This window comes from Bufo bufo, chromosome 7 (assembly GCF_905171765.1).
Source record: "Bufo bufo chromosome 7, aBufBuf1.1, whole genome shotgun sequence".
Taxonomy (NCBI): Eukaryota; Metazoa; Chordata; class Amphibia; order Anura; family Bufonidae; genus Bufo; species Bufo bufo.
The window spans coordinates 228,005,662-228,030,688 of NC_053395.1; the positions used below are offsets into that span (position 1 = coordinate 228,005,662).

Sequence of the window (25,027 nt, forward strand, 5' to 3'; positions counted from 1 at the left end):
GATGACATGAAAATTGAGGACTTACTGGGGTTAATCAGTAAAAAAATAAAATAAATACTCACCTCATCCATTTGAGCATGAAGAGGCTGCCGCGGCCATCTTGGTTGAAGATCCTTCATGGAATCTCACACAGTGAGTGATGACGTCATCACACTGGTCGGCGTGGTGATGTCATACGTCACTGTGCACAAGGTTTTGCGCAGGATCTTCAATCAAGATGCCCGTAGCAGCCTCATCATGCTCAAACGGACAAGGTGAGTATGGATTTTTTTGTTTATTTTTAACGCCATTTCAGGAAAAATACATTTGGTTTTGCGCCACATTTTTCCAGAAATTCGGATTGAATTCCACTGGATGCTTTGATTCGCTCAACACTAATCTATTCCATCTCATAGGACCTTTTTTTATCGCGGCTGCAGCATTTCAAGCCTTAATATGCCTGCCATTTTCAGAATAAGATCTGACCTTCTTTATCACCATTATCATCATTAGTAGAGATGAGCAAATCAAATCCAACAAAGTGGAATTCGATCTGAATTTCAGGATGAATTCGATTTGCTGCGAAGCCGCATTTGCTCGTGATTCGTGGTAGTAAACCAATTTAACCTGAAATAGTGTAAAAAATCTTGATGCCATCTTGATTGAAGATCTCGGCCGAAATCCAGTGCGTGGTGATGTCACCACACTGGCCGCCGTGACAACGTCATCTCGGGCCACACAAGATCTTCAAGCAAGATGACAGAGGTCGGCCCGTCGCGAGCAAATGGAGGTGGTAAGTATGATTGAATTTTTTTTTCTGTTAATTTTAGGGTTCATGCACACGACCGTATGCCCTCCGAGACATACAGTCCGTGAGCGGGCCATATGTCCCAGAGCGGCATACATCGTGAGCACGAGAGCGCACAGCATTATAGGTGATGTGCGCATCGGGCCGCCAGCGGGACTATTGTCCTGCACTCATAAGATCATATGAATGCGGGACAATAGTCCCGCGGGCGGCCCGATGCGCACAGCATCATAGTAACCTAAGATGCTGTGCGCTCCCGTGCGCATGATGTATACCGCTCTGGGACATATGGCCCGCTCATGGACATATGTTTCGGAGGGCATACGGTCATGTGTATGAGCCCTTACACTGTATTTTTACTCTCAGATGCCACGATCATGTATGAACGTGGCATCTGATAGGTTCAATGACAGGGGCGGCGCTATCAAAGCTCCCTGTCATTGCACAAAAAAATGTGCTTCGCAAAGATGTAATGTGTCCTGATGCAGCCGAATCAAATTTTCCAAAACTTCGCTCATCTCTAATCATTAGCAAGCAATACTTCCGTATGGCAGTGGCTACAATCTAGAAACGTCTCCTCAAACAGCCTCCTCACTGGCTTTTATGTAGATCAAGAGTACACAACCTGCTGCCCTCAATACCCTTGTGTGTGGCCCCCAACCATCATGTCTGCCTGTGTGTAGCAGCTGCTCACATGTATTTTTCATGTATTCTCCCATTAGATGTAAGTCCTGGAAAGGTAACCAGACGTTCACAGCATACATGTTGGTTATGATATAAATATTTAACTTGGTACTACCCTTTTAAGATTTATTTGTGGCCCTTGGGATTTCCCCCTAACCAGAAAAGTTTGTGCCCCCCTGATCTAGATAACGTCTCCTGGATCTTTCAGTACAACAAATCCCCGAGATCAATTCTAATAAATCTTTCCGCCTTCAGTTTCTGTGACTTGTATATTTTTGTTCTACTAGAAAGATGTCAGTAGTGTCCAGAAAAGTAATTTCACGGCTAAATGTCTTCTGGATTTGTCGAATGGGCATCGAAATTAGTCATGTGCAGATCCCACAGCATATGACCCCCTGTGCCTCCGCCACCAGCAGTGATCTCCTGCCATCGCCTTGCTATGACTCCGGCAGAGCGTTTTCTATAACATTTCCTGATAGTTAATGGAGATCACCAGCTGCCATGTCATCTGCCTACAGTCTCCAGCAAAACAATCCCGCACAGTGGGAAGACCATCTCCATGCTGGCTTCTGCGAGGCACAGGTGATGCCGACGAAAATTACTAAGTGACAGAAGCATTTGATAAAGCCAAGCGTCTATTGTCCTCGCAGATCATCAGAGTAAATTAGGCTCCTGCTGCTTTAAATAGCTCCAATCCCCCTTTGATATTGAAGAGATGATGAAATATTTAAGGCGGTGTTAAATATGAATGAACAGGACGCTCTTCTTACCGGTTATGTTACAGTAAACACGGACAGGTCCAAGTGGCCCGCTTCCATCCGAGTCGATGTAGTAGTAATCAGACGGGTATCCCTTGTGCCTATAGGCCTCGCAGGACTGTTCATACAAAGCTGGGAATGGAAAAAAGAAGAAACAATGTTACTTTTTTTACTTTCATACAAATATATTTTGCCAATTTTCGCTCAGTTTATTCTGCAAGGATCTGACACGATACTGTGATATGGGCCCATAGGAATATGAAATCCGCAGTCTGGATGGTGCCCGTCCCTGGTGTCAGGGGAATGTGCTCATCGAGAGAGGCTTTGCCAAATTAGACCTATGTGACTGAATACTGAGATTGTTCTCAATTTCTCAGATGGGCAAATGAAAGAAGACAAAACTTTGCTTTTTCCTGTCGAAACCTTTCTTTTTCCAAGCACATTGGGGCAGATTTATCAAAACTGGTGCAAAGGAAACCAGCCCCCCGCCCCTCTCTCATTCCCTCCCATCCCTGCTGCCAGATGCATTGTGGGAAATTATATGTCAGTTACATCAATGACATTATATAATATAATAAAATAACAACTACATCATTTTACTTTTGCTTTGAATGTGACTAAAAATAAGATGTGGTATAATAATACAGCACCTCAACATGAGCGAAGCAGAAGCAGTGGTTATGTTGTATCTAGATTTGATACATTGTAAAAAGGACGATTATTCAGGCAGATTCCCTTTTAATCTTGACACCATCCAGTATGCTGAGAAATTAGCTTCTACATGTAACACCCGGGGACGTTCTCTATGACCTAGAGGTGGACACTCAGCAAGTCTCTCAACATGCGGAACAACATGCGGAACACACACAGCCAGTATCCGTGTTTTGGGGATCCGCAATTTGCGGACCACAAAACACATGCGGTCATCTGAATGAGCCCTAAAGAGGTATTCTGGTTGGTTGAAGTTATTCCCTATAGGGGATAACTATTAGATCAGTGGGGGTCATACCACTGAGACCACCACCGACTGCTGAAATAAACGGAGCATCCAGACACACATGTGTTTGGCGGCTCCATTCATTTCTATGCGAATTACGGAGGTAGCTGAGCGCTGTACTTGGCTATCTCCAGAACTCCCATAGAAACTAATGGAGCAGCCACACTCCTGTGGATAGGGGATCATTTCAACCAACCGGAATACCCCTTTAACTTATATCTGACTGTAACTGATTTGGGGGAGGATTCAGGGTTGTCACTGCCCATCCCTGTTACTATCACTATATGTATCTATATTATCAAGAGTTGTATAACTAAACCAGGGGTGCACAACCTACGGCCCAGGGGCCACATGCGGATACCATTCTATGCAGCCCCTAACCCTCTGGTCACAGACATGTATGGCTATGTCTTGTGGCTGCTCACATGTATCTTTCATGTATTCTCCCATTAGATGGGAGTCCTAGAACTGTAACTAGATATTAATGATATATACTGTATGTTCAATATGCCATATATACACTATTTCAGCTGTTAATATCCCTTCAAATGTTATTTTGCACTTGACATTGGTTCAGTCTGACAATGTGGCCCCCAACCAGTAAACGTTGTGCACCCCTGATCTAAACCAAATATTTTAACCAAGAGTTCATAAAAATCATCAGGAAGAAAATAATAATGTTTTAATGAGTTTCCTCATGTTTGTTGTTATTATGTAACGGTTTGCTCTTTATGTTGTTTCTTCTAAACATAATGTAAGAATCAGCGCAGATACAGCTGACCATTGTATCCAGAGGACCCTTCAAATACCGCTGACCATTGTATCCGGAGGACCCTTCAAATACCGCTGACCATTGTATCCGGAGGACCCTTCAAATACCGCTGACCATTATATCCAGAGGACCCTTCAAATACTGCTGACCATTGTATCCGGAGGACCCTTCAAATACTGCTGACCATTGTATCCGGAGGACCCTTCAAATACTGCTGACCATTGTATCCGGAGGACCCTTCAAATACTGCTGACCATTATATCCAGAGGACCCTTCAAATACTGCTGACCATTGTATCCGGAGGACCCTTCAAATACCGCTGACCATTGTATCCGGAGGATCCTTCAAATCCAGGGAGCGTTCCCTGCTGGGAGCTATGCTGAATATCCGGCTAATTTCTACAGTACTTCTGGTCAGACATTAATTAACACAGAAATAATTATACATTCAGGAAATTGCCTGTGGACATGTTATGCACAACGTCAAGAATGTTGAGATGGAAAATCACTATGAAGATAATGATTCCTGGACTTGGGGTAATAAATGACGCCTGCTGTTGAATAAACACTTAAGAAAGTGCTAAACATCCTCAAGGACAGCCTGAGAGCTGAACTTTTAAGGTAAGACCCGTGGTATCTGGGACAGAAGGTTAGCAGTACAGAGCTATCCGGTGGCAAAAATAAAAACACCAGATGGAACTGCTTTATATTAGTAAAGGACCATCTAGTGGACAGAGTTAAAACACAAATACAGCACCATCTAGTGGACAAACTTTGTAAAAAAATAATAATAATAATAATAATAATTGGTGATGGTACCAATGGTGATGGTACCAAATGTGTGGGGATTATAGATTTTATTAGACTTTTAATTTTTTTATTTTTTGGACTAAAAACATGCATGGTATTTTAAAGTATTATGAAAAGCATGGGGGTCCCCAACTGCTTTCGTAACGGGACGGGGGAGGTGGTCCATGGGTGACAGAAGAACCTTCTTGCTTCTAACAACTTAAACATCATGGTTGCAATTGAACACAGTATCCAAGGGATTAGCACAGATCAGTGCCAGGTGCCTGAGGCTGTTAGCAACAGCCTTGGCATTAGCATTGCAGCACCCTGTAAAAAGGTGTAGAATACAAAGAAGTCTCCTCAATGGCCACTGCGGAAACACCAGAGAGAAGCAGTTTAAGGGGAAAGAATTCTGGTCAATATCTAACTTTTAACACCATGTTATTTTAGATCCATTGTTATCTGCTTTTTTTTCACTAGAGAGAGCTCAGGAGCTTACTACATACAGATATATACAACCACCACTAGTGGGAGCTCCAGAGATTACTGCATACAGATATATACAGCCACCACTAGAGGGAGCTCAGGATATTACTACATACAGATATATACAACCACCACTAGTGGGAGCTCCAGAGATTACTGCATACAGATATATACAGTCGCCACTAGGGGGAGCTCAGGAGATTACTACATACAGATATATACAACCACCACTAGAGGGAGCTCCAGAGATTACTGCATATAGATATATGCAGTCACCATTAGGGGGAGCTCAGGAGATTACTACATACAGATATATACAACCACCACTAGAGGGAGCTCAGGAGATTACTGCATACAGATATATACAGCCACCACTAGAGGGAGCTCAGGAGATTACTGCATACAGATATATACAGTCACCACTAGAGGGAGCTCAGGAGATTACTACATACAGATATATACAGCCACCACTAGAGGGATCTCAGGAGATTACTACATACAGATATATTCAGCCACCACTAGAGTGAGCTCAGGAGATTACTGCATATAGATATATAAACCACTATGGGGAGCTTAAGAGTTTACTGAATTCAGATATCTCCAAACATAAGCTCTTAAACTCCCTCTAGTGGTGGCTGTATATATCTAGATATAATAATCTCCTGAGCTCCCTCTATTGGTTGCTGTATATATCTGTAAGTTCCTGAGCTCCCTCTAGTGTTGTCTGTATATATCTGTATGCAGTAAGATCTCAAGTTCCCTCTATTGGTGGTTGTATATATCTGTATGTAGTAATCTCCTGAGCTCCCTCTAGTGGTGGTTTTATATATCTGTATGCAGTAATTTCCTGAGCTCCCTCTAGTGGTGGTTGAATATATCTGTATGCAGTAATCTCCTGAGCTCCCTCTAGTGGTGGCTGCATATATCTGTATGCAGTATTCTCCTGAGCTCCCTCTACTGGTGGCTGTATATATCTGTATGCAGTATTTTCCAGAGCTCCCTCTAGTGATGGCTGTATATATCTGTATGTAGTAATCTACTGAGCTCCCTCTAGTGATGGCTGTATATATCTGTATGCAGTTATCTCCTGAGCTCCCTCTAGTGGTGGCTGTATATATCTGTATGTAGTAATCTCCTGAGCTCCCTCTAGTGGTGACTGTATATATCTGTATGCAGTAATCTCCTGAGCTCCCTCTAGTGGTGGCTGTATATATCTGTATGCAGTAATCTCCTCAGCTCCTTCTAGTGATGGCTGTATATATCTGTATGTAGTAATCTCCTGAGATCCCTCTAGTGGTGAATGTATATATCTGTATGTAGTAATCTCCTGAGCTCCCTCTAGTGGTGGTTGTATATATCTGTATGCAGTAAGTTCCTGGGCTCCCTCTAGTGGTGGCTGAATATATCTGTATGCAGTAAGTTCCGGGGATTCTATTAGTGGTGAATGTCGATATCTGTATACTCTTAGCTCCTGGTCTCCCCCTAGTGGCAGCTGTAGACAGAATGAATGTTATCATTTAACTCTAAGAATGTGTGAAGGGATTTGGATTTCTGTACAAAAAAATAAAAATGACCTCTCACCGCTCTAAAGATATATAACAAAATGAATCAGTCGAGCATTTTTGACCTATTTACTGTACATTAACTAACAAGTTGCTGCAGGGAGGGCGTGCATGTCACACTTTGTATCTGTACTTGTAACTTGTAATCTATAAATCTAAAGTTTCCATGGAGCCGGCAGAGTATAAATTTAATGAAATGGAAATTCTAACACAAAAACCTGATTTATTTGCCAGTAATGGCAGATATAATCTGCTTTATTAAAAAGATCATTACTTCAGATTTATCAGGATCTTTGCGATACATTACAGCACAGAGTGACAAACCTTCTCCACTAACAGGTTTATTAATGCTTCTAGTCACAGTCGTAATTATTAGCTGAAAGCTTCTTCTCATGGAACTTCACATCCTGCAGCTGCTAGATCGTTAACACTTGCACCCCCGCCAATGTTCTCAAGGTCTTTTCATCCCCAATAATCAGCTATAATTGCGTAACACTTAAAGTTTTTGTGTTTGTTGAAGAGCGAGTACTACCTCGAGGGTTACTCTGTGAAAGTCATAGATAATTTCTAGCATTCCTGAAAATGATCAATTCTAATAGGAAGCATTGAACTGCTTTCTGCAGGAGGCCGCAGAAACTTAATTAGCTTCTGAAGACAATTTTAGCTGCCTTATAAAAGGGTGTAATGTGCCAGGACTTAATTACTACGGATTATCTGTGGACGTCCTATCTCGATAGGACACTACACATTGGACCTACCTATAGAGCACTATACATGGAGGGTCAGACTGGATAGGGCAGGCAGAAGACTACAGAGAACTGAATAACGATCAGACAAATCAGTCACTGAGTCTGGAGACAAAATGTATGAAAATAAACAAGGAAAGGAAGCAAAAAATAAAATGAAAATAAAATAAAATGGTAGTTAAGATAGAAATATAATGATAGAAATAGGAAGAAAGGCAGAAAATGTTAGGGGGACAAAGGAAGACAAAAAAGGAAAGAGAAACAATGAAGCACAAAGAAGAAGAAAAAAAGGAAAGGAAAACTAAGGAAATAGAGGAAAGAAAAACAGACAGAGAAAAATATGGAGAATAAAAGGATGAAAATAAAAGGAAACATAAAAAAGAAGAGTATAAAAAAAGGGTTGAGGTAATATTAGGGAGGGAGGAAGGAAAGAAGGGAGGGAGAGAGAGGGAGAAAAGAAGGAAATAGAAGAAAGGAAAACAGACAGAAAGATATAGAGAATAAAAAGTTACAAATAAAAGGGAACATAAAAAAGGAAGAGCATAAAGAAAAAAACTGTGATGGAGGAAATACTACAGGAAGAAAGGAAGTGAGGGAAAAGAAAAAGAAGGAAATAGAAGAAATGAAAAAAGAAGGATTGGAAATAAAAGGGAACATGAAAAGGTAGAGTATAAAGAAAGAAGGGAGGAAGAAATAGTAGGGGAAGAATTGAAGGCTGGACAGAGGACCATCGGGACACAAGGAAGGAAACAAAACAAGGGAAGAAAAAGTAAAAGGAAGAAATGAAAACAGGCAAAGAAGGACATGGAAACTGGAAGCAAAATAATAATATAATATAATATGAAATGCATAAAAAGAAGGATAAAGGAAGGAAGAAAATACTAGAGGAAGAGAAAGGAAGGAAGGAAGAAGATAGGAAATATTAGGGATAGAAATAAATAAAAAAAAATAGTAGGAAGACAAGAGACAAAAGAATGCAAATGGTAAAAGAAAGAAAGAAACAAGAATGGAAGACAAATGAAAGAGAAGAAACATGCATTAAAGTTGTTTTGCACTAAATCTCCTCTGAAGTTGGACCAAGAGAATAGAACTTAAAGGAAACCTGTCAGGGTGAAAATGTAAATAAATCCACAGGCAGCGTGGTGTAGAGCAGGAGAAGCTGAGCAGGTATATAGGGATAGATATATAGGTTTTATGGGAAAAGATTCAGTAAAACTTGTACAGTATTTAGTACATTTACATTCCTGCTCATTCCGGGCTTTGAAGTCCAGGAGGCAGTCCTATCAGTGATTGACAGCTCTCAAGGCTGTCAATCACTGATAGGACCGCCTCCTGGACTACAATGACCAGAATGAGCAGGAAATTAAATGAGTGAAATACAAGTTTTACTGAATCTTTTCCAATAAAATTATATATAATCTGCTCAGCTCCTCCTGCTCTATATCTTCTTTCCACTCAGACACCCTGTTCAATGCTCCAAGGTCCCTTTAACAGGAAGGGAAGTAACATTCCAGTATCACCTTCACTTGACTTTCACTATTTTATTCTTTAAAAGCACTTCTAACAAGCTGAAGAAAACACTGGCTCTAGAATAAGATACACCCCCTGATGTGATACACCTCATGATGATATACACCCCCTGATGAGATACACCCCCTGATGTGATACACCTCATGATGATATACACCCCCTGATGAGATACACCCCCTGATGAGATACACCTCATGATGAGATACACCCCCTGATGAGATACACCTCATGATGAGATACACCCCCTGATGAGATACACCCCCTGATGAGATACACTCCCTGATGAGTTACACCACATGATGAGATACACCCCCTGATGAGATACACTCCCTGATGAGTTACACCACATGATGAGATACACCCCCTGATGAGATACACCACATGATGAGATACACCTCATGATGATATACACCCCCTGATGAGATACACCCCCTGATGAGATACACCTCATGATGAGATACACCTCATGATGAGATACACCCCCTGATGAGATACACCCCCTGATGAGATACACCTCATGATGAGATACACTCCCTGATGAGTTACACCACATGATGAGATACACCCCCTGATGAGATACACCTCATGATGATATACACCCCCTGATGAGATACACCCCCTGATGAGATACACCTCATGATGATATACACCCCCTGATGAGATACACCCCCTGATGAGATACACCCCCTGATGAGATACACCTCATGATGAGATACACTCCCTGATGAGTTACACCACATGATGAGATACACCCCCTGATGAGATACACCACATGATGAGATACACCCTCTGATGAAATACACTACATGATGAGATACACATCCTGATGAGATACCCCCCCCCCCCCCATTATCTCACATCCACTTCCTGTGCCACTAGTTGACCCAATAATGTCACAGTCCAGACTTGCCCTGAGGATATGAACCTCCTTGTGTATATCCTACTGGCAGAGTTTTTCTTGGGGACCTCTTGGTTTATTAGTGTTGTAGATCTACAGAATTTTCTTTTACTTTCTAATACAGCAAGTCCAAGTCTCAATTCCTTTTCCCTGAGCTCTAGAACTGTAACAGATGGGGACTAATGATAGCCAACTCTTACATAATCCACACTGGCTCCCGATCCCCTTACAGAGGCAGAGGACTACTTACTGCTATGGCAAGTGGCGTCCGCGTAGCCCTTGTCCCCACAGTCGCAGTGAAATGTGCTCCAAGTCTGAGAACATTCTCCTCCGTGTTCGCAGTAATTTGGCAGGCATCTATTGGAAACAAGAAGTCCACAGAGTCTGATTTGCGAGTGTCACTGTGCAGCTGAGCGTCTGCATGTAAAAATGACTTCCAAATGATGTTGACAGTTAATTAGCTGTGGAAAGACTGAAAGAGATCTGAGCAAATCAATAATTTCAAATGGTAGATACTCTCGAAATTGATGAACCAGATACGCTAAATTACTAAACAAAAGTCAACCACTCTCACAAAAGAGACTCGGTTCAGACTCAATTACAAATAGATTTTTTTTCTCTAACACCAATGAAATTTCAGACCTTAGATAGAAATAGCCGGAACTTTCTGGATCGCTTCATGAACATTTGCATAACAAAAAAGTTGCTTCAAATATATGCATTTTAATTAGTTGGTTTCTGCAACTTCACAAGCTGCTCTGCGTTTTTTGGCTGGAATGTTTGACCAATAATTAATGCCCTGCTTCTGGTGGGTGGGGGGGGGGGGGCTATAAGTATGTCACATACACATGGAGGACAAGGGGCTTCAGGAGCAAGTCCTGAAGATTATCAGCCATGGAAAGGCGCCATAGTGCTCATAAATGCAATCAGCACTCATTTCATGTAACTACAATCCAATGTAAGGCAACATTTCCGACAATTATGGGGCCTTCTTTAGGTCTGGTTCCCGTACTGGAGGGTGTAGGGTGGTGATAAGGACACACGAAAGACAATTCGGCCTATAATGGAATACTAGAGGCTCAATAAAAGGGCACACCAGAAAAAAAATCAACCAATAATCAAGCAATATAAGTAATTGAAATAAAAACAGTATTCACTACTAATGATAAAAGAAGGAAATGTGCAGAATAAGTCCAGAGATATGGACTAAGAGACGATATAGATGAAAAGTGCAAATATTAAATGGGATTGGAATGGTGGAAGTAAAGATAGTTGTAAGAAAATCAATAGCGGATAATAGTGGACAGAACGAATAAATAATAAAAAATAATAAAAAATGGGCAAATATAATTGTAAATGTACTGTAAGTATATATATATAAACACTCAAATCATAGCTAAAAAGTGCATAAGTAGAACTCACTTTACTGGGGAGGATGTCTGTCGGATAAAGCTCAAAGTCAGAGCGGGGGAAGAAAAGGAGAGGGTTAATCACCAGACCTTCGGATCGAGGGTCCAAGAAAAACTTTGCAGGGCGCCAAAGGAGGGCAAAATCGGGAGTTGCTAATAATTAATAGTGAAAAGCAAAATAGATAAAGCTCAAGACACCTCCAGACAAAGCCCCCCCCCCCCCCCAGCCGAGTTCACTTCTTAAGATGGTAGAAATGATGGCAACCGGATGTCCAGCGTCTGATCAGTATTCTTTTATTGGATAAACTCACGGCACTCAACACAATTCGGGGGTCTAGGGTAAACAGCACCCTTCTTCAGGAGTAATACAAATACAATACATACAGTACAGACCAAAAGTTTGGACACACCTTCTCATTCAAAGAGTTTTCTTTATTTTCATGACTATGAAGGCATCAAAACTATGAATTAACACATGTGGAATTATATACATAACAAACAAGTGTGAAACAACTGAAAATATGTCATATTCTAGGTTCTTCAAAGTAGCCACCTTCTGCTTTGATTACTGCTTTGCACACTCTTGGCATTCTCTTGATGAGCTTCAAGAGGTAGTCCCCTGAAATGGTCTTCCAACAGTCTTGAAGGAGTTCCCAGAGATGCTTAGCACTTGTTGGCCCTTTTGCCTTCACTCTGCGGTCCAGCTCACCCCAAACCATCTCGATTGGGTTCAGGTCCGGTGACTGTGGAGGCCAGGTCATCTGGCGCAGCACCCCATCACTCTCCTTCATGGTCAAATAGCCCTTACTTTCAAAGTCTTCCCAATTTTTCGGCTGACTGACTGACCTTTATTTCTTAAAGTAATGATGGCCACTCGTTTTTCTTTACTTAGCTACTTTTTTCTTGCCATAATACAAATTCTAACAGTCTACTCAGTAGGACTATCAGCTGTGTATCCACCTGACTTCTCCTCAACGCCACTGATGGTCCCAACCCCATTTATAAGGCAAGAAATCCCACTTATTAAACCTGACAGGGCACACCTGTGAAGTGAAAACCATTTCAGGGGACTACCTCTTGAAGCTCATCAAGAGAATGCCAAGAGTGTGCAAAGCAGTAATCAAAGCAAAAGGTGGCTACTTTGAAGAACCTAGAATATGACATATTTTCAGTTGTTTCACACTTGTTTGTTATGTATATAATTCCACATGTGTTAATTCATAGTTTTGATGCCTTCAGTGTGAATCTACAATTTTCATAGTCATGAAAATAAAGAAAACTCTTTGAATGAGAAGGTGTGTCCAAACTTTTGGTCTGTACTGTACATATAACCATAAGGTAACAACATTTATAACCTCAGCAAGGGCTTTAAATCGCGTGTCCAAGTCGTGGGAAACCTATACCGGAAGGTATGTCACCTCCAGTCACATGCGTTCCAGAGTGTAACGCATACCGGTTTTTGATGCCCCAGAGGCCAGGAAAATGTAGTGAGTTTTTATTAATAACAGAACAAGTGTACTACAAACCTATACCTACGTGGTGACTTCACTATTAGCTTCCTACGAGGCCTCAAACCACGTACTCGTTCGTGGAAGGCCAATGCTGGAATTGACGTCAGAGGACACGCCACTTCCAGTCTTGTACGCTCTAAAATGGAACGCACGCCAGTCCGGGGCCCAATAAGGCCAGGAGAGCACAAAGCAGAGGAGCACTAAGGCCAACTGCTCCCTAGAGTTAAGATTTTTTTTTGGAGGATTATCAATTTGCTTATGTTTATTGTTCAGGGAAGAATTAAGAAAGATGTATTTCAAATCATCCATTACCATGTTATAAAAACACTCTACATGTGGATCCCTACTTTCAAGGGGGTAGAATGACGATTTACCCTTTAGATGGGAGGGTATAGGGTTTGGTTCAGGTGAGCCGGATGGGTGTGTCTCGATGCTTTTGGAGTAGTGGAGAAAATTTAAGGTTTGTTGGTATCCAATGGATGTAGAGATTTGCAGGTAAAGTGACGTTTAAGGGTAAGTTTCCGGACAAGATGGTTTAGGTCAACAAAAAGTTCAAACAAATCAGGTTTGTTTTTGGGACAAAAGGAAAGACCTTTGCTAAGCAGAGATAATTCATTTCAACACATACCTGGATAAATTAAATATCCCTTTGGCTTTTTCGTCCATCACTGATGATTGTGGGTTATTTGTATCTGGGAGATAAATAAGTTCCATCTTTGAATTTTTTTGGTTTGGACTTTTTCTTTAGGGGTGTTCCTCTGTCTTCCCCCCACCTATGTCCTCTGAATTGGATATTTGTATTTTTTGTGTGGAGGCTATTGGGGAATAGAAGTGGGTGATTTTTATTCATTGTATGTTTTCGAAGGGTGTTCGATGGAGATTGAATTGTTGGTGTGAATAACGGGCTTGAGAATTGAATAGTGGACCAGGTTTTTTTTAGTGGAGGAGCAGAATTCTTGTTTTCTGCTGTTGGTGACACTTGGTCTAAAAAAGGACTTCTGATAGACTCGTAGGCAGTGCTAGGAAGTGATCAGGGCTACTGGTAGATAGAGAGTGAGTGGATATACTGGTCAAAGAGTCATGTGACTGGCTGATCGGAGTAGCCACATTCGGGGTGCCAGTGAGGTGGTTATTCTTAGACTCATAAAGGGTCTCTACTTCAGTTGAAGGTATGTCTCGACTCAATTTATTCGTGGCCATGGGTGTTTTGTAGATAGAGTTATTGGGGTCTTCTGATGAAGAACCCGCAATCTGTTCTGATATTATTGTCAGACATCGATGTGAGGATCTCCTTATTCCTCGGTGTCTTAATCCCAGGGCTGAGTGTTGTAGTAATAGCAATAGTAGGGTTCTCTCTTGGTTCAAAAACCACAAGGGGAGATATTTGAAGTCTGTCAATGGGATGGTGTTAAGAACACTGGACCTTGGGATCACGGTATACTGCAGGGGGGATGTTTTGATAACTAGTATTTGACTGGTGCACAGAGATAGTGGTCCCTGATGTTCTAGGATAAATCTTGGAGTGCCGTGAGTTTATCCAACAAAAGAATACTGATCAAACATCCGGTTGTCATCATTTCTACCATCTTAGAAGTGAACCCGGCCGGGGGGGCTCTGTCTGGAGGTGTCTTGAGATTTATCAGACAGACATCCTCCCCAGTAAAGTGAGTTCTACTTATGCACTTTTTAGCTATGATTTGAGTGTTTATATATATATATATACTTACAGTACATTTACAATTATATTTGCCCATTTTTAATTATTTATTCGTTCTGTCCACTATCATCCACTATTGATTTTATTACAACTATCTTTACTTCCACCATCCCAATCCCATTTAATATTTACACTTTTCATCTTTTGGTGTGTCGCTATATCTCTGGACTTATACTGCACATTTCCTTCTTTTATCATTTGTAGTAAATACTGTTTTTATTTCAATGACTTATATTGCCTGACTGTTGTGGCCAGGGAGTGGCGCCTGTTCGTGGGTCACCTTTCTACGGTTGATTGGTTTTCTGGTGTGTCCTTTTATTGAGCTTCTAGTATTCCATTGTAGGCCGAATTGTCTTTCTTGTTTCTGTGTGTTAGCTTTGCTACACTTTGACCACTAGTGCTGCCTTCCCTTTACAATTCCTTATTACTGTACATCTTTTTTCCAATTTTTTTCACCTCCCTTTTTGGTGTCTACATTCTACCCTCCTGGCGCCTGTCACATTGTTGCTTTTTATAGTCTGGGTTTCTTACCCTTAATATATATCCCGTTTCCTAATCCTCTCTTTTATATATCTTTTTTTTTTCTCTTCTATGATAAGGACACACACAATGGATTACACTGGACCCAACCTGAAGAAGGGCACATGGTCACCAGAAATATGGTCTGAAACTTGTCAGATTGGCTACAGTGACAGTAAAATGGTGGAATTACAAAGTAACCATTTCTGAGTGATATTGCTACTTTTATACATAATATTGGTGCTGCTTTATGGAGCAGAGTCTTTAGGCCTCTAAGCACCATGGCTCAGATATGACCATTATCTTTGCACCCCTTATAAATACACCCCAAGCAAAAGGTGGCTTTCAGGTGCTACTTGACACTATCACAATCCTAACAAACCAAAACTGGAGGTCCGGCCCGATACCACATTTTATGTTTCGACAGGACAGGTTCACACAAGCCACTAACATGGTTCAATGCCAAACCCAGCTAGCCCCCACCTACCAGTTATAATACTGTTGGCAAGGTAAGACTACAACTTCTGCACTCCCTATAGCTAAGCCCCTGAGAATCTTGAGTCAGTCATGTTCTGCCCTATCAGGCTCTTCATATTACAGATGTACAGGCACAAACAATATAGAAGGCGCGTGCTATCGAATTTAGTGCATGCTGTACCAATAGCGCAGGGTTTGTACTCTTGTCACATGCTACATTGATAGTTTTGACAGATCGCTACTTTCTGGCTACAATGTATCTAAAATGAACAATGTTTATAATAAATCCCCTATCGTTCTGTGTATGCAGTCTCTATGCAAGCTTACGTGTCTCCATGGTTACAGACCAGAAATAAACTGTGTGAGTAGTTAGATCCTATTATATGTAAAGTATTGCAGCAGGTATCTCCGATATTGCAGCGACATCCTCCCGCATTTGCTCATTGTGAAGTGTCAGCCACAAATGATCGGCGTTCCATTTACAATTGGTATTAGAGGCCCTGACAGGATGCGCTATATCACCCCGATCTGCTCTCTTCTGCCGCTGTGAAATTTGTGTAGCTGCCAATTTCCATTTTCCTCTGATTGTAGCCAAAATTGAGAGGAGGAAACAGAGAAGAATATATTTTCCGCACTTTTCGCAGGAAAGCAATTGAACTTCAAGCCCTGTTATTGCCAACCCGTCGTATCGCTCCCAGCACCAGAAGCCGTCTGAAATGAATCTTCTAAATCCGCTCCCGGCAAAACGAAGAAATCAGCCCCAAAAAGAGCGAAGCTTAATTCTGACCGAGCAATTACTGCATCATTGTCTGCCCTTCTTTCTAGACATCCTTCCCTTTATTGTAACAGGTTTCCTCCAAGTGCATATAGTGGACAACAGTAAAAGTCTGTCTATATCTATCTATTATCTATTATGTATCTATCTATCTATCTATTATCTATCTATTATCTATCTATCTATTATCTATCTATCTATCTATCTATCTATTATCTATCTATCTATCTATCTATCTATCTATCTATCTATCTATCTATCTATTATCTATCTATTATCTATCTATCTATCTATTTATCTATCTATTATCTATCTATCTATTATCTATTATGTATCTATCTATCTATCTATCTATTATCTATCTATTAATCTATTTATCTATCTATATCTATCTATCTATCTATTATCTATTATGTATCTATCTATCTATCTATCTATCTATCTATCTATCTATTATCTATCTATTATCTATCTATCTATCTATCTATCTATTTATCTATCTATTATCTATCTATCTATCTATCTATCTATTATCTATCTATTATCTATTATGTATCTATCTATCTATCTATTATCTATTATCTATTTATATATCTATTTATCTATCTATCTATCTCATATCTATCTATTATCTATCTATTTATCTATCTATATATCTATCTGATATCTATCTATTTATCTATCTATTATCTATCTATCTATTATCTATCTATCTATCTATCTATCTATCTAATATCTATCTATCTATCTATCTATCTATTATCTATCTATTATCTATCTATCTATCTATCTATTTATCTATCTATTATCTATCTATCTATTATCTATCCTGTATCTATCTATTATCTATCTATTATCTATCTATCTATCTATTATCTATTATCTATCTATTATCTATCTATTATCTATTATGTATCTATCTATCTATCTATCTATCTATCTATTATCTATTATCTATCTATTTATCTATCTATTATCTATCTATCTATTATTTATCTATCTATCTATCTATCTATCTATCTAATATCTATCTATCTATCTATCTATTATCTATCTATTATCTATCTATTATCTATCTATCTATCTATTATCCATCTATCTATCTATTATCTATCTATCTATCTATCTATCTATCTATCTATCTATCTATCTATCTCATATCTATCTATCCTTCTATCTATCTCATATCTATCTATCATCTATGTATGTATCTATCTATCTATTATCTATATATCTATCTATTATCTATCTATCTATCTATCTCATATCTATCTATCTATTATCTATGTATCTATTATCCATCTAATATCTAATATCTATCTATCTCATATCTATCTATCTATTATCTATCTCATATATATCTATCTATCTATTATCTATATATCTATATAATTATCTATCTATCTATCTATCTATCTCTATCTTTCTATCATCAGTCCGTTTACGCTTTGTAGGATTTTCGCACATAGCTCCATGTACTGTAGTAACATTTAAACAACATATAGAAAAGGCAGAAATGTTTTTAGAGCTTCTACACTTTCTATCATTAGATAAACAACCTTTAAAGGGAAACATTGAAGGGCAGCAGGTTATAGAGCAGGAGGAGCTGAGCCATTTGATATACGGCTTTGTGGCAGAATATTCAGTAACGCTTTTCATTTCTTAATTTAAACCTCTGCACTTTTCATGCATCAGAGTAATGTGGGCGGGGCCTCTCAGTGATTGACAGCTATGTCTGCATGACTAAGAGGGAAGGCTGTCAATCTCTGAGTAGGACCTCCCACAGGACTGATCCATAAAAAGTGTAGACATTTAAATGAGTAAATTGAAAGTTTTTTCTGAATATTGTCCCATAAATCTATATATCAATCTGCTCAGCTCCTCCTGCTCTATAACTTGCGGTCTGCAGATTATGCAGCCTTTCGTGGTGATAGTTCCCCTTTGAATGAAATGTGTCACCAGGAAACAACCTATTGATGTTACCATTTATATTAATAAGAGATGCTATAGTTTTCCCTCTGGCTCCCAAGCCTCTTAGTAGACTGACACATCCTATTCTGCAGCAATCACTTCTCAGCAGTCATCTCATTATCATGACAGGCAGGTTTGCAATGACAAACAGCATGAATATCTACATAGCACAAGATCCACCTTTCACAATAGCGAATGTCAGAGCTTTATATGCTCCCCTCCCTGCACAATGACCTTTACACAGGTGACAGAGCATGCCCCCAACACTCTCCCTTAGATGTCAATAAGTTTTCTACAGACTACAGGCTCCTATGGTCAAAGTGGCTGCTATAACGCAAATCTCTGTGCACAATATTCAGAGGATCATAGACAGAATCATATTATGGAATTACTATACATCTTTTGCAAGAAGAAGCCCAAAAATGTCATTTTTTTTCTTCAAATAGAAATGCATCTTTCAGGCTTTGAGCTGCCATGAAATGATGGAAGGTACGCTATGATTCTCCTGCAACTGTGGCCCCCATGTAATTTGGAAGCTCGAGGGATTTTAACTCACGAGGTGTAATTACGGTTAATCTGTACTTTCTCGGGGCACCCTTTTTATTCAGATACTCGTGTACATGCTGCTGAATCACATCCCGAAATGGCGAGAATTTATTCAGGTTTTCTGTACAATGCTCCAGACGCTCTCTTTCTGCAGAATCTGGGTGGCCCCAAAGTGCGCTGCAAAAATAAATTCTATGTATCAGCTGAGAGCCTCCTCACGGTAATGTGCAACATAACACTTCAGCTGTTCTCAGGATTTCGGACAACATAGTTATTATACTTGATATTTTTGGTAAGCGCTGCAGATAAGGGGGGAAGGGCACATTTCTTCTCAGAAAACCAGGTGGTGAAGGAAACTGCATAATAGTTACTTACGGTAATGTCACCTTCAGCATCCAAACTGGAGACATTGTACATGTGCTCCATATAGGTATCAAAATGGTATCAAAATGGGGGAGTTGATCCGCTCAAGCCCCCTCTACAGCGAGAGCTCTGTATAATAAGTCCAGCAGAGGAACGAGTGGTCACCCACAGCTTCCACAATCATTTCATCATGGGGGTTTCAGAACATAAACCACAAGAATCAGCTGATTACCTGAGTGGTTGACTGTACGAAAATAGTTTGGACAATCCCTTTAAGCTGCAGGAGGAATAATAACCAAAAGGTGGATTTTTTACACTTGGTGAAATAATTAAAAATACATTAAAATTTTATAAAAGAATTTGGACTAAATCGCAAGACACAGGAATTAGATGAGACCTTTTGTGTGTTTTTTTTTTTAAGTATCTTTCTTTAATATCCACATTTATCTGTGGAAATGATCAATAGACCAAAAAAGGCAGAAATGTTTACGACCTATGGAGGGTTTGGGTTGATAATCGCAGGTCTCTGACACTGGGAATAATCATCCACTGACTACGTCCAGCTCTTAATATCATGTAACATGTAACATGTATCAATCAGATTTTCTTTTATACCATGTTAGGGTTGCACTGTGAGACCTCCTGGGTGGGAATTAGTGACATCATTGAACCTCAGCTGTAATGTCACTTAGTAAGTGATGTTGACCAGAGGAGCCTCATAAGCTGTTGGTGGAGCAAAAAAAAGTGCAATTCATAGGCAGCTATAAGCAGAATCCAAACGGGACCCATTGGTCTCCATGGGGCATAGGGGAGGGGGGTATAGGGGGGCTTCAGTGCCCCCTCAGCCGGTCTGGTATACCGTAATACTGTATTTGACATCTGAGGGAACCCATATCTCAGAACTAAAAGTTCATACACTGGCTTTGTGTTTCACTAAATACTTCGAGCTCAACGACGGGAACAATCTGTGACACATAAAAAAGCCCAATAATAGATTTCCGACAGCAACATAAATAGTGACATGCACAGCAGATTAAAATGGCGCTTTAATCCTTCTTTTCATTTGCTTTACACAAAATAGGCTTATTTATTTTTCTAGATCTCGCCATTCACAGGAAGGGCCCAATCAGATGCCTATTCAGCCTGAACTGTACATTCACAAACTCGCTAATTAAGTTCCATTCACTGACTGGACCTTTTAAAACACTCACAGCGATTGTCTGTCGACATTTGTTCGCATTCTGCATTTATTCAGCTGCAAACGTGGAAGCTTTTAAATCTGCAAAAATCTCGGTTTGCTAATTTGTTGACTTGAGAAAGCCCAATGGAGCCTCTCCCCAACATGACCCGACTGCTGGGTGTAATCATATCACAACAGTACAGTATACAAGGAATACTACCACTCTCAACATCACCCATCCACTGGCCGTGATGATATGCTATTATTCTGGACTATATATCTACAACACTACAACCCCCAACATGACCCAACCACTGGACATGACTATATACAATTCTATTCTACAACCCCCAACATAAACCAACCGCTGGATATAACCATTTCACAATACTAGTATACTGTACAAAGAATACAACTCCTAACATCACCCAAGCACTGGACATGATGATATACCATTTTACTGTGCTCTGCACCTTGGACACTACAACCCTCAACATGGCCCAACCACTGGACATGGCTGTATACAATTATATTGTACTCTACACCTACAACACCACAACCCCCAACATGACCCAGTTAGTGTGCATAGCTATATCACATTTCTATTATACTGTATACATAAAATACTACAACTCCCAACATAAGCCATGGACATGAGTATGTGCCATTCCATTGTACTCTACATGACTTGAGCTAATCTAAATTCTGCATGTATAAAACACTACTCCTCCCAATACAAACTGGACCATGGGAGACAATGGGGCAGATTTGCTAATCTTTAGAAATCAGCCATATACAGGACAGTGGCCGATGCACCATTAAACCGATTGGTCTACACCAGCCATTAGCGGGCACACTTTGCACCAGAATATGGCACCAATATGCTGGCACAGTTTTGACACACATTGCAGGAAGAAAGATGAACGGCAAAAAAAAATAAAAAAAATGAAGAAAAAGTAAGAAAGAGAAAAGGAGCAGTGAAGTGAGATGAGAGAGAAAATAGATGAGGTGCAGAGGAGGAGGAAAGGAAGTGGAAGGAGTAGGATGAAGAAGAAGAAGGGAAAGGTGAAAGGAAAAGAGGAGGAGAATGCAGGAAAAAGAGGAAGAAGGAAATGGGAAGAAAATCAAAACATAGTGGAAGAGGAAGAAACATGAAAAAAAGGAATATGCGGAATAGTTAGTGAAAGAAGAAGAAGAACAGAGGAGGAAAAGGAAGATGAAGGAAGAAAAGGACTCAAAAGAGGCAGAAGGGAATAAGAAGAGGAGAAGGGATGGAAAAGAGGAAGATGATGAAGCAGAAAAGAAGTGAAGGGAAAAGGAAAGGACAAGTAAATTGTGACAATAGGAGGATGAAGGGAAAATAAGAAGGAAGAATGTGGAAGAAGAACTGAATAAAGTGGGATGAAACGAAAAAAGGAAATGAGATGAGGAAGAGAAGAGGGAAATGTGAAAGAACAAAGGCGGAGATTTATCATCTCCCTTGTGCCTAAAAAGTGGCGGTAAAAAGTCTCATCCTAAGTATTTGCGACTTTTTAACTGCAATTTTTAAAAACACCGCCTTCGCCACTTTCCTTAAAGGGAGCATGGTAAGGGAAGGGGGCGCAAATGAAGCCAGAAATCCAGGACAGCTTTGAAGTGCTGTAGATTTCTGTTTAGGCGAAGGGACTGTAAAGTGGCCTAATCTGTCTTATTTAAGTGTAGACAAAGATTTTGTACCTAGTCTGAAAAAGGATGATGGCTTCAAGGAAAATGGGTGTGGCTTCCCAGGAGATGGGTGTGGCCTAAGATGCAGAATTTAGTGCCAAAATTGCAGCACAATTCTGGTGTAAAATTCTGGAAGAAGAAAGAAGAAGAAAGAAGAAAAAGAAGAAAGAAGAAGAAGAATAAGAAAGAAGAAGAAGAAGAAGAAGAAGAAGAAAAGAAGAAAGAAAGAAAAAAGAAGAAAGTAGAAGGAAGAAAGAATAAAAAAGAAGGAAGATAGAAGAAAGAAGAAGAAGGTAAACAATAAGTCCACGAGTGAGATCGGTAATTACCTGTCCTTTATGCCGCACATATCGATTTGCAGATCAGTGAAGTTCCCTAGGACTCCGCGCTGCACCAAGATGAGGTCCTTGGGCTGATTATCTATAAAGATGAGCCTCATGCATCCTTGGAATGAAGAAATAGGATTTGTACAGGAGGAATCTTCCTGCTGATCCGGACAGCCTGTTCAGTGAGAGACATCGGCATCTAATCACATTTTGGCTAACACATTTATTTTTCATGAGCACCATTGATGGATGACCCCGAGGTTTCAATATTCCCGTGTCTCCTTTATTACATAAGCCTTGTCATAAAACTCTCAGGTTATGAAAGAAAGAAATCAACATGGCAGACGGTGAAAAGCACAACTTTCCCAGCATTCTCATTGCCCGCCTGCACCTCTCATCTCCACTTCTGCCGAGCAATGATTATTGCAGGTCACCGAGATTTGCTTCTCATTTATTTGCTGGCTTATTAGATTTTTCTTGGGATGGAGACTGAAGAGCAGATACTGGAAAGAGTTACAGTCCAGATGGGAGAAACGTCACTGTAAGGAGCTGAAACTTCTGAAGTGACCCAGATATTTACTCAGTTACAAACACAGACAGCTGAGGGTCCCTGTGCAAGACCAGCGCAGGGGCCCTTGGTCCTCCAATATCTCAGCATAGAAATACATAAGGTATGCTCTGTGAAAAAATATTGGAGGGTATGGTAAGTATGGAGTAGCGTTGAGGGGCAATGCAACCTTTAGAGCGGAATTTTAGTATACAGTATATACATTTCATTGCCAGGACTAGAGGCGAGCAAATTTCATATTTTGAAATTCGTTCACACTTCGTTTACTGGTAAAAGCAGAATTGTGTTATGGATTCCATTTCCACGGACCTTAACGCAATGCTATAACGCAATGCCTAACGGAATGCCTTTAGAGGCATTCCGTTATTCATTCCATCATAGTAGAAGTCTATGGGCTGCAGAACGTATCCGTCGCATTTCCGTTATGCAGGGGAGTCCTCTCCTGCCTCTAAAGGCATTCCGTTATGCATTCCGTCATAGAATTGCGTCATGGTCCATTGGTAACGGAATCCATAACGCAATTCTGCTTTTACCAGTAAATGAAGCGTGAACGAATTTCATAACCTGAAATCCGCTCATCTCTAGCCAGGACCTGAGATAATGAATAGAATGGATGGTAAATTGTTAGAAATACATAAGACACCAGCCATTCCTTGCATAGTATTTGATATACTGTTTATTAAAATGCTGCTTTAAAGGTTGCATCACCTTCCCCCTACCTACTGAGCCCCTGTGCAGCTGAACATATGCCATGTCTACCCCTCAATTTGGGGACGGTTCACTTTACAAAAGTCACACACCAGAGCTCAGTAAAGTTTATGGACGCCTGCATTCTGTCAGATGCCATATTGTTCTATCTTTTACCGTTAGTATCTAATGTTATAATTACATTGTTGCAAATATAATATCGTAAAATTTCACTTACGGTAGTTTTCAAAATATTTGATGTGTGATAGAGACATATCAAAAGTTTAGATCAGTGGGGGTCTGACTGCTGAGACGCTGACCGATCCCTACAATGAGGGGAGAGAAGATCACAGATAGTGCACTCCCTCTCCACTCGGAATTGTGCAGCGAGGAGAGTTACTGTGCTATTCTACCCTTTTTCTAGTTATTGTGGGGGTCTCAGAACTAAGACCCCCACCCATCTAAACTTGATCTGTCTCTATGATATGTCTCTTTTTTGTAAAGTTAAAGTTAAAGGGAGCCTGACAGCAAGTTTCACCATGCTAAACTGGTGACAGCACTAGATGAGCGGTGCAAACATATGTTTTGTGCAGCTTTTATTATCAGGAGTAGTATGAACAAGAGGTTTTATTCCACCCAATTCTCATCCTGCAAGTGCCCAGGAGGGGGAGCTTCACTATGAAGTGCCCTCTACACTAAGCTGCTTCACAGCCGCTCCACCTCTGCTCTGAGTGACAGCTGTAGCATCCAACCAGGAGGAGACCTCTGAAGCTGCCACTCTGAGAAAAGGTAAGGAGCTGTGAAGTGGCTCAGTGCAGAGAGCATGAGGATGAGAGTGCACAGGAGGGAGAGACTGCACGTAGTGAATACAGGAGGACGGGAGTGCACAGGAGGGAGAGACTGCACATAGTGACTACAGGAGGATGGGAGTGCACAGGAGGGAGAGACTGCACGTAGTGACTACAGGAGGATGGGAGTGCACAGGAGGGAGAGACTGCACATAGTGACTACAGGAGGATGGGAGTGCACAGGAGGGAGAGACTGCACATAGTGACTACAGGAGGATGAGAGTGCACAGGAGGGAGAGACTGCACGTAGTGAATACAGGAGGATGGGAGTGCACAGGAGGGAGAGACTGCACATAGTGACTACAGGAGGATGAGAGTTCACAGGAGGGAGAGACTGCACGTAGTGACTACAGGAGGATGGGAGTGCACAGCAGGGAGAGACTGCACATAGTGAATACAGGAGGATGGGAGTGCACAG

At 40.6% G+C, this 25,027-nt stretch overlaps 1 protein-coding gene across 1 annotated transcript in view; it reads right to left on the minus strand.

Annotated features, from left to right (window-relative positions):
- CNTNAP5 (contactin associated protein family member 5) overlaps window positions 1-25,027 on the minus strand; it is a 354,415-nt gene that overhangs the window by 179,051 nt on the left and 150,337 nt on the right. Inside the window, exons 9-11 of the mRNA XM_040439843.1 lie at window positions 22,510-22,681; window positions 10,259-10,365; window positions 2,242-2,361 (exon numbers count right to left, since the gene is read on the minus strand). Of these exons, the coding sequence (XP_040295777.1) occupies window positions 2,242-2,361; window positions 10,259-10,365; window positions 22,510-22,681 (399 nt within the window). The remainder of the gene's footprint in view (window positions 1-2,241; window positions 2,362-10,258; window positions 10,366-22,509; window positions 22,682-25,027) is intronic.